The sequence below is a fragment of the Colobus angolensis genome, unplaced genomic scaffold, assembly GCF_000951035.1.
Source record: "Colobus angolensis palliatus isolate OR3802 unplaced genomic scaffold, Cang.pa_1.0 Scaffold4, whole genome shotgun sequence".
Classification (NCBI taxonomy): Eukaryota; Metazoa; Chordata; class Mammalia; order Primates; family Cercopithecidae; genus Colobus; species Colobus angolensis.
The window spans coordinates 11,756,516-11,767,813 of NW_012117376.1; the positions used below are offsets into that span (position 1 = coordinate 11,756,516).

At 39.2% G+C, this 11,298-nt stretch overlaps 1 protein-coding gene across 1 annotated transcript in view; it reads right to left on the reverse strand.

The window, feature by feature from the left end:
- The window catches only part of EPB41 (erythrocyte membrane protein band 4.1), a 253,110-nt gene that overhangs the window by 102,983 nt on the left and 138,829 nt on the right, over positions 1-11,298 (reverse strand). The window contains exons 6-7 of the mRNA XM_011955664.1: positions 10,643-10,718; positions 8,011-8,229 (exon numbers count right to left, since the gene is read on the reverse strand). Coding sequence (XP_011811054.1) covers positions 8,011-8,229; positions 10,643-10,718 — 295 coding nt within the window. The remainder of the gene's footprint in view (positions 1-8,010; positions 8,230-10,642; positions 10,719-11,298) is intronic.

An 11,298-nucleotide genomic window follows, 5' to 3' on the forward strand; every position in this document is an offset into this window, starting at 1 on the left:
TTTTTTGTAGAGATGGGGGTCTCACCATGTTGGCCAGGCTGGTCTTGAACTCTTGGGCTCAAGCAATCAGCCCACCTCAGCCTCCAAAAGTGCTGCAATGACAGGCATGAGCCACCATGCTCAGCCTTAAAATTTCAATTTACTTATTTATATCAGTACTGACTCATGAATTTTCGTTTTATTCAATGCATTATATCAATTCTTCTCCTTATCTATTTTAATGCTTAAATTGCCCCAGATATGGTCAGTGGGAACCTCTCTAAGCTGGATTCTGTGTCCTGACCATTTTCCATCATTTTTCCAGTACTTCCTTCTGACACAATGTAGAGTTAGAGTATGTATCTGTGTATGTATCTATCTTTTCACATCTATATTTCTATATCTACCTATCTATATATTGGAAACCACAAGTTCACATTGAAGCTTCCAGTTTTAACGCAATATCTTAACTGGGTTCATTTTAGTTTCTCCCTTTCCATAATTTGTGTCTCCCTTTACTGACAGTGAGAAACCTGGCTCCCATTACCCTGAATACATTGACTAATTTAATCACTCCCTCTATATAATCATATAATCTCTCATTGCAGCCACAAACCCCTACCGTATGTGGATGCCCTCCTCACTCTACTTAAACCTTGAATTCCCTATTCTGGGCTACTCAGCACACGTGGATGTGTGCTCCTTACCTCATCAGGGTTCTGACTGCTGGTGTGGGACCATCTCTTCACCCTGCTTAGGCTTTGACACTCTGCATCAAGCACCACCCCGTGTGGATGCCCTCCACATCCTGTGTAGGCCTTTCCCCCACATGGATGCCCTTCTTGCTCTGCTTGGCTTCTGAAACCCACCACCAGGTGTCTACACATGACTACCATCCTCATCCACTTGAGCTCTGACTCTTCATGCCAGGCTACCCTCCAACGCATGAACCCACTCCTCACTCTGCTTAGGCCTCAATATTCCAAGCCAGACTGCCCCTCTGCATGGATGACTACCTTGCTCTGCCCCATCTAGTGTTGCCAGAAAGCTTTTTCCGATTATAAAACTCATACACATTTACTGTATAAAATTTGGAAAATATCATTAAGAGCACAGAAAAGAAAATCTATAATCTCAACACCCACAGACATCTGTGCATGTTAACACAACACGTATATCTGAAAAATTAATATCACAAAATAAATTACTTTTTGCCTTAAATTTTAATGATCAAGGTTTTCCCTAAAATTTCCAAGACCTTTGAAAGTCATAACAAACCAGCTGGGAAGAGATTAGACACCTCTAAACCATTAAAAGTACTGTCTTGAATTTATTCAGTACCACCTAATAATTTACTACTTGCAAGTACTGAGCTTACAAAAGTACCTGACGAGGAAGCTCTGGCACTGGTTAACTCTTGCTCATTAAAAACAGAAGTTACAATAAAGTTTCCCTGCATTTATTTCGAGCAAGTGGGATCAGGATAGAGCTATTCAGTGAGTTCCAGTGTTATGTGACCGCCTTTTAATAATGTTTGCTATATCTCCTAATTAAGGATTGTGATTTCAAATAATTAAGTGGGGGACAATAGACAAGTTTACATATCTTCCTAATACCCATAAATGGAGGGCGATTAATTTTAAATCTTGATTTGCTAGTGTAAATTTAAAGTATTAATTATAGCTTTAAAATCCCAGTCTGGGCAAAGGGCCACTACTAAGGATTCCATTTACGCAGGCTGTCTTCTATTTGAGAAGTGCTTATACTGCACTTTCTAATGCATAGTAAAATGCATATGCATCAGTGGGAAGTTTCTTTGGATTAGTTAAAATCCCATGTTGTTGGACATAATTAAACTGTTCCTTTGGGTTTGTGAGGGTTGAGAATCTTTCCAAAAAGGAGCAAGTAAATTCCAAGATGACAGACTCCTAAATGTTCTGGTCATGGTGATCCATTATTGCTCAATTTCTACCACATCCCTAACAGAACGTCAACTGAACTATAGCCATTTGTCCCTTGAGATTGTTTCACCTAACTGGGTTTAAATTCTGATAAAGGTTTAAAACTAGTTCTCCAAACCAAGACACATACATTTGTCACTTGTAAAGTGAGGATAAGAATTTTTATTTATTTATTTATTTATTTATTTATTTTTTAGATGGAGTCTCGCTTTGTCACCCAGGCTAGAGCGCAGTGGCACGATCTCAGCTCATTGCAACCTCCGCCTCCTGGGTTCAAGCGATTCTCCTGCCTCAGCCTCCAGAGTAGCTGGGGCTACAGGTGCACGCCACCACGCCCAGCTAATTTTTCTATTTTTAGTAGAGATGGGGTTTCACCATGTTGGCTAGGATGGTCTCAATCTCTTGACCTCGTGATCCACCTGCCTTGGCCTCCCAAAGTGCTGCGATTACAGGTGTGAGCCATGGCGCCCGGCCGAGAATTACTATTATCCTAGCAGATATTTGAACTCTCACTATATACTGTCATTGTACTAATCACTTTATATAAATTTTCTGATTTAACAATTAGAAAATTCACATTATTGCCCTTATTTTTCAGATGAAAAAACCAAAGCTTAGAGAACTTAAGTAACTTACCAAGAGGCACACAGCTAACAAGGAATGGAGTCTGAATTTAAAGAAAGGCTGACTCTAGAGCTCAAGCTTTTAACTATGGTGCCCTATTGCCCTAGCTCAGTGGTTCTCAAACTTTTTTATTCTCTTAACAATTATTGTAAAAATTATTGAGGACCCTAAAGAGCTTTACTTTCTTTTTTTCTGAGATGGAGTTTCGCTTTTGTTGCCGAGGCTGGAGTGCAATGGCGCGATCTCGGCTCACCGCAACCTCCGCCTCCCGGGTTCAAGTGATACTTCTGCCTCAGCCTCCTGAGGAGCTGGGATTATAGGCAGGTGCCACCATGCCCAGCTGATTTTGTATTTTTAGTAGAGACAGGGTTTCTCCATATTGGTCAGGCTGGTCTTGAACTCCCGACCTCAGGTGATCTGGCCCTTGGCCTTCCAAAGTGCTGGGATTACAGACATGAGCCACTGCACCTGGCCAAGAGCTTTTCTTTATGTGGCTTATAGCTATTAGTATTCACTATATTAAAATTGTTTTAACTAAGGAAAATTTAAAATGCTTATTAAATTTCTAAAAAGTAACAGTTATCCAGCCAAGCACGGTGGCTCACCTCTGTAATACCAGCACTTTGGCAGGCCAAGGCAGGCAGATCACCTGAGGTCAGGAGTTGTGGACCAGCCTGGCCAACATGGTGAAACCCTGTCTCTGCTAAAAATACAAAAATTAGCCAAGCATGGTGGCAGGCACTTGTAATCCCAGCTACTCGGGAGGCTGAGGCACGAGAATCATTTGAACCCAGGAGGCGGAGATTGCAGTGAGTCGAGATCGCACCATTACACTCCAGCCTGGGCGAAAAGAGTGAAACTCCATCTGAAAATAAAATAAAATAACAGTAATACCATTATTTTTTAACATAAATAACATAATTTCTGAAAAATACCAATATTTTCTGAAAAAGTAATGAAAAGGTAACTTTGCTTTACATATTTACAAATCTCTTCAATGTCTGGCATAGAAGACAGCTGAATTCTCCCAATTGCTTCTGCATTCAATCTGTTGCAATATATTGATTTGGCAGTATGTGAAGAAATCTGATCTCACACAGACATGTAGTTGGAAAAGGGGTGACTATGAATTTAAAATATTCTTTTTTTTTTGAGACGGAGTCTTGCTCTTGTCACCCAGGCTAGAGTGCAATGGCACGATCTCAGCTCACTGCAACCATCGCCTCCCAGGTTAAAGTGATTCCCCTGCCTCAGCCTCCCAAGTAGCTGGGATTACAGGTGCTCGCCACCATGCCCAGCTAATTTTTGTATTTTCAGTAGAGACGGGGTTTCGCCATATTGGCCAGGCTGGTCTCGAACTCCAGACCTTGTGATCCGCCTGCCTCGGCCTCCCAAAGTGCTGGGATTACAGGCATGAGCCACTAGGCCTGGCCTAAAATATTCTTTTCTGGTATTACACTAAAACTTATCAATGGCAGTTTCTTAAAGATAATTTTCAATGTGAAATGTAGAAATTTATCAATGAACTTTTTGTACTGTTACATTAAAATCCATTGGTCTATCTCGCATTTTGAATCTTTTACCTGGGCATGATTTAACATTGTGCATTTCTAATCTGAAAAATACTTGTTCACCAAGTTAGGAAAATCTTCCAAACCTTGATACAATATGTGTATTAAAAAATCACATTCATTAAAATTACCACCAACCTTAGCAGAAAAGTCTTTAAAAGCTGTCAAGATCATGGGGATATATAAAAGTTTTCCAAAATTGTAATTTTTACCAGAATGCTTCAATTTTGTCATTAGCAACAAATACTGTCAGTTGCTTTCTTAAAAGTAGTAGCTTATTTCATTTTTGAGAAAATGTATGTCAAATAACCAAGTCCGAATAATCATAGTTTGTCATTCTTTCAAGAAAACATGGTGTTTCACAGAAAAGATGGCCGCCGGGAGCAGCAGCTCACGCCTGTAAACCCAGCACTTTGGGAGGCCGAGGCAGGCGGATCACAAGGTCAGGAGATCAAAACCATCCTGGCTAACATGGTGAAACCCCATCTCTACTAAACATACAAAAAATTAGCTGGGCATGGTGGCGGGTGCTTGTAGTCCCAGCTACGCGGGAGGCTGAGGCAGGATAATGGCATGAACCCGGGAGGCAGAGCTTGCAGTGAGCCAAGATCCTGCCACTGCACTCCAGCCTAGGCTACAGAGTGAGACTCCATCTCAAAAAAGAAAAAAGAAAAAAAGATGGCCAATTCAGCTCACAACTCAATTGCACAAGTGCTTTTCCTTGAGACAACTGTCGTGCTTCAGTATGCAGCAGAAATGCTTTGTGTGTACTTCCTATCTAATCACACAGAATATTAAACAGAAGTGTATTCAAGACAATAAAATTCATACTTTTTGCTGCTTCATTAGGAAAATTCTAAGGTAAGCTGGCTTTCTTTTTAACTGCAAGTGTATGCTGGAGAACAATATAATGACTATTAGTACAGTTTGCCATAACTGCCTTGATTTGTGCCCCACCCACTTCAACACAGTGAAGAAGGCAAATAACATCTTAGCATTATTACAAAAATAATTTTGACCTCATGGACCCCTTGAAAGAATCTTGAAGATCTCCAGGGTCTATAGACCACCCTTTGAGAACCGTTGTCCTAACTCAAAGGGTGGTTATAAAGATTAAACGTGATGCTGTACATAAAGTGCTTATCATAGTATCTGGCACATAAGAATAGATGCACAATAACTGGCTACTTATTATGATGATTATGTAACAATTCTATAAAGAAGAATCAAGCAGTAGATGAGAGACTATAAGTCCTCTCAAACCTGAGATTCTATTATGATCAGATAACCATTAAAAGACTCATTAGGCCAGGTGCAGAGGCTCATGGCTGTAGTCCTAGCATCTTGGAAGTCTTGAGGCCGGGAGTTTGAGACCAGCCTGGACCACATGGTGAGACTACCAGCTCTACAAAAAAATTTAAAAATTAGCTGGACATGTTAGCACACACCTATAGTCCTAGCTACTCAGAAGGCTGAGGTGAGATGATCACTTGAACCTAGGAGACTGAAGCTGCAGTGAGCTATGATCACACCACTGCACTCCACTCTAGGCGAGAGTGAGATTCCATCTCTCTTTAAAAAAAAAAATCAGAGACAGATTTCAAGTATCAATCATAATCTGACATCATCATTTTCTGCGGTTCAGCTCTATGGCAGTAGTAAATATTTTCTTTTACTATTTTAGTGATGCCCAAAGTTATAATTAATAAAAAATATTTTAAAATTATTAGATAATAAAAATATTTCCCTACAATATTGACATTCTAATTATTTTCTTTCCAGTACTTGCTTTTCTATGTATATACGCATATATTTTTTATATATCCATATATCTTTATATATATAAATGTTGAGAATCATAACCAGAATATAAATAAAAGTGCTGTAATCCTAGCACTTTGGGAGGCCGAGGCAGGTGGATCACAAGGTCAGGAGTTCAAGACCCGCCTGGCCAAGATGGTGAAACCCCATCTCTACTAAAAATACAAAAAATTAGCCAGGAGTGATGGTGGACACCTGTAATCCCAGCTACTCGGAGGCTGAGGCAGAGAATTGCTTGAACCTGGGAGGTGGAGGTTGCAGTGAGCCAAGATCGCGCCACTGCACTCCAGCCTTGCCAACAGACTGAGATTCCGTCTCAAAAATAAAAATGAAAAATAAAAACAATAAAAATGTATTCAAAGAAATTGTACTGGTATTGTATTCCAGTACCAATGTCTATAATCACTAAATACACCACTTTCAACTTGTTGATGATTATAACTTAAGCATGTCATTTTTTTTTTTGACATGCTTAAGTTATAATCATCAACAAGTTGAAAGTGGTGTATTTAGTGATTATAGACATTGGTACTGGAATAAGTCCAAACTTAAAAAGCAAATGTGCAGTTCTCTTTGGAAATAGTGTGACCCCAAGAGAGATGGGTAACTCTTATAAGACTCCTGCTATGTGGGTTGTAGACTTTAAAGTCCTTAGTATGGTCCTCATGACTGAGGAACCTGAACCTACAGGGGCAATAACACACCTAGAATTGGGACACCTTAAGTTACAACTCTCTCATTTGAAGCATCCCAATCCATGCAATCCTATTTAGGAGAAATAAATGGCTCAAAGGCTGGAAAGAATATTTTTTACTACCATGGCAAGCCTACCAACACCACTCTTTGGATTTCTCTTTGAGCAGTGTGATCCTTTGAAGCTTTGTAACCTAACTCATGCTAACATAACTCAGGGTACTAACTCAAGGCCAAGGTCAGACTTTCACATTAATATGCTAAGGCAGTTTATAGAACTAAGCTACAGCAAGTCACTCAAGTAACAATGAATGTATGGGTAGGAAGAAACACAAATTATTCTGGCACTTTAATATTAGCTAATATTTACTGAATTTTTTACCATGTGAAAGACATTGTGACATTGTATTCAGTATTTTACACACATTACCTTTCAATGGTGTGATCTCAGCTCACTGCAGCCTTGACCTCCCAGGCTATCCTTCCACCTCAGCTACTTGCCACAGGTGTGCACCATCATGCCTGGCTAATTTTTAAATTATTTGAAGAGATGAGGTCTTGCTATGTTGCCCAGCTGGTCTCAAACACTTGGGTTCGAGTGATCCTCCTGCTTCGGCCTCCTAAAGTGCTAGGATTTCAGGTGTGAGCCATCACGCCCAGCCCACAATACCTTTTCTAAACCTAGCAGTCCCCCTATTTTCTCTGAGGTGATAATCTCCATCAGAAATATAAGAAACCTGAGGCTCAGAGAAGTTATAATTGAAAGACCTAAGCTCACAAGGTTGGAACCAAGGTCAAGATTTCAACCCAGCTCAGACTGACTGTAAACTCTTGCTCTTGATCACTTGATAACGCCCAACATTGCCAATCATTTTCATGTATAAAAGCAGTATAGTCGGTGAATAAAGACTTTTAAAAATACTTCCAAGTGTTTCATGGGCCCTCTGAAATCTATCCATGTATAAAGATCTCAAATTAAAAACCCCTGCTCTAAGGATCTCAAGGTACCTAATGCAGCATAATAAGCTTTAAATCTGATAAAAAATAAAAGATAAGGAAACAAAAATAATAATAGCTGCCATTTGCTGAGCACTGAGCCAGCCACTGTGCTAAGTGCTTTACATATATTCCTTCATTTAGTTTTCATCCTACAGTGCAATGACCATTAATCTGATGAGAAAGTTTAGATTAAGAGAGGTTAAGTAACCTGTCCAAAGTCAAACAGTGGAGGAAACTGAGTTCACACTGACTCTTTCCGTGGCACCATGCTCCCTCTTAGGCAAACACTGAACCAATACCATGTTAAGTGTTTAAACTCATTGCCAAAACAAACACCGAACAAACCCTGTAGACATACTCACCTGTATGACTTATGCAGTTCCATGACCTTCTCTTCAAGTTCCTTGGTCTGATTCGGAGCCAGTTTAAAATCACTGACATAATCCACGCCATGGAGTTCTGGGTCATAGTCTCCCAGTTCAGACTGGATGGTGTAAGAACCTAATAATGCTAAGGTTGCAAAGGAACAGGGCAGCCGTCCTGCAACTATGTCCTGCCGAAGCTGAAGACATAAATAATATCTACAGCAAAAGAGAAAAAATGTTATGTCAGCAACAACAACAACAAAATATATAGAGAGAAAAAGGAGAAAAGGGGAGAAAGAAAAAGGGAGAGACAGAAAAAATAAGGAGATGGAAGAAAAAGCGATTAAGTAAATATGAGATAATATTAATAACTGTTCGATCTAGGTAGTGGGTATATGGTAGTTCATTGCACTATTATTTTTCTCTTTCTGTGTGTTTGAAATTTTTCCATATTAAAACTTAAAAAAATACTGTAACTATATTGGACACATGTTTAGAAAGAGGAAAAGCTGGGGAAGTCTAAAGGAAGTAATGAAACTAATATATTTTTTTACATATACTAAGTACCACAGATACATAAATTACCTCACCTAATCTTCACACACACACACACAAAACTTGTGAGGTGGGTTATCATTGCCAGATTGTAGATGAGGAAGCAGCTCAGAAGCTTAGCGTGCTCGGTGTCAGGTAGTAATAAAGACTGGCTCCAAAACCAGGCCCTTTCTTTTCTGTCACATTGCTATGCCAAGTGTGCAGACATAGTCCTTCACATATAAAGATGACATTAGTGACATATTTTCACTAGGTTATAAACATTCTGGTGTATCTTCTCTCCAAGATGAGTTAAGTCGCATGCAGCCTTCTACATACTATTAGCCACCTTGTAAGACTAATTCCATCTGTGTGCTACACTGTTGGGAACTGCACAGTTTGCAGTTAAAACAGTTCAGTCCAACAAACCAACCGAGTGCCTTACCACGTTCAGATACTTTTCTCTCCGTCAGTGTAACGTTCGCCACCTATGGCCCTGACTTCCTTACCACGTGTTCTAATTGACTGAGTTGACCAATTCAGACTGTTTTACCAAACAGGAAAATATTATTAAATTGACAATTCCTAAATTAATTAGAATCATATCTTTGCTTCTATTATAAGATAGTAAATAACATTTTGCTCTAATTAGTCACAACATACATATTTTTTTAAATGTCAGAACAATGCCAAACAAGGCACAAAAATTTTAAACTCCTCTAAAATGTAAATAATTAGGAAAGATTTTTAGAAATGTGTTTTGTTTTATACATAAGCCTGGATGAAGAAAGATGATTAAGTAGCAACTCCAAAAGACAAATATTACTGTGAAAAAGAAATAACCAAAGGAATTTTTTAAGGCAGAGATCTGGCATCTCAGCTTCAAGAATGTACTGAGGATGACTAGATGACAAATAATAAGAAAAAAATGGTATTGACTTTGTATAGAACTTAATAATCAGATTTTTAAAGAGGTTAGTCTGTTCTTTTATTTGAGAGTATGGAAACTATCTAGGCCTAAAGACTAAATCTGCCTGGAATCAGACAGTTGGCAGCAAAATCAGAAATAGAAAGCAGTTACTCAACAATTAACAGTTTAATTTAACAGACATTTACCAAGCATCTACTATGGATAAGACCCTACGCAAGATGTCATGAATATAAATATGCACAGTAGTACTTCATAATATATTGATTTTCTATTTTCTTTTTTAGTTAGTATTTTTATAGAATCCAATAAAAGCCATTTTCTTAAGACATCAGTAGGCTGTTTTTAAAGAGTACAAGATTTCATAAATTAGGTGGGCTCCAAGGAAGATTCAGTTCAGGGCATCAAGTACTTCATCAAACATTTTAAAAGAGAGATAGGAAGAAATAATAACACTTAGACTTTCAGTTTTTTTGATACCTATAAGAAGGGTGTGGTGGCTCAAGCCTGTAATACCAGCACTTTGGGAGGCCGAGGTGAGCAGATCACCTGAGGTTAGGAGTTTGAGACCAGCCTGGCCAACATGGTGAGAACCCGCCTCTACTAAAAATACAAAAAAAAAAAAAAAAATTAGCAGGGCGTGGTGGCACATGTCTGTAATCCCAGCTACTCAGCCAGCAGGCTGAGGTTGCAGTGAGCCAGAATCGCGCCACTGCACTCCAGACTGGGAGAGAAGAGTGAGACTCCATCTCAAAAAACAAAAAACAACAACAAAAAGAAGGAACATAGTGGGAAAGGAGTATGAAAAGAGACTCCAAAAAATAAACAAAAAAAACAGTAGAGCCATTTTACCATGATATTTGTGTATTGCCCTTTGGAGGGTGCTGGTAGGAGCCCTGCCCACAGCTTGGCATATCCATGATAAGCAATGCCAGTTCCCCTGCCAATTTGCTGATATTTGTGATACAGGTCACAGATACTTAAGGCTTTTAGGTTCACTTATTTGCATGCCTGCCTTGAAGTGACCAGAAACTTTCAATCTTACGCTGCTTAATATCATTATTTTTCTTCCATTGTGAATTAGCAGATCTTATGGTGGTAAGAATTACTATCTCATCATATACATTACTATATGAAAAATTATATGTTTAACTATTACTTCTTTACCTTGTTATGTCTTCTGTTAACTGTGCTGGGTCAGGTGGATAAAACTTTACGTTAAATGTAAAATTCCAAGGGACACCTATAAAAATAAACACAAAATAATTTTATGTTTATACCTAAGTTTCTAATTGTTGGAAGTACTTCAAATTATTCAAACATTTCTCTTTTTGTTTTTCTTTTTTTTTGAGATGGACTTTCGCTCTTGTTGTCCAGGCTGAAGTGCAATGGCGTAATCTTGGCTCACCACAACCTCCATCTTTCGAGTTCAAGAGATTCTTCTGTCTCAGCCTCCTGAGGAGCTGGGATTATAGGCATGTGCCACCATGCCCAGCTAATTTTGTATTTTTAGTAGAGACGGGGTTTCTCCATGTTGGTCAGGCCGGTCTCGAACTCCTGACCTCAGGCGATCTGCCTGCCTCGGCCTCCCAAAATGCTGGGATTATAGGCATGAGCCACCGCACCTGGCCCCACGAACTCTATACCATTCTTTCAACATTTTTAAAAGTCTGAAATTATGTCAAAAAATGTTTTAAAATTAATAACTGAAAAAAACTGCTGGCTGGGCACGGTGGCTCATGCCTGTAATCCCAGCATTTTGGGAGGCCGAGGCAGGTGGATCATGAGGTCAAGAGATCAAGACCATCCTGGCCAACATGGTG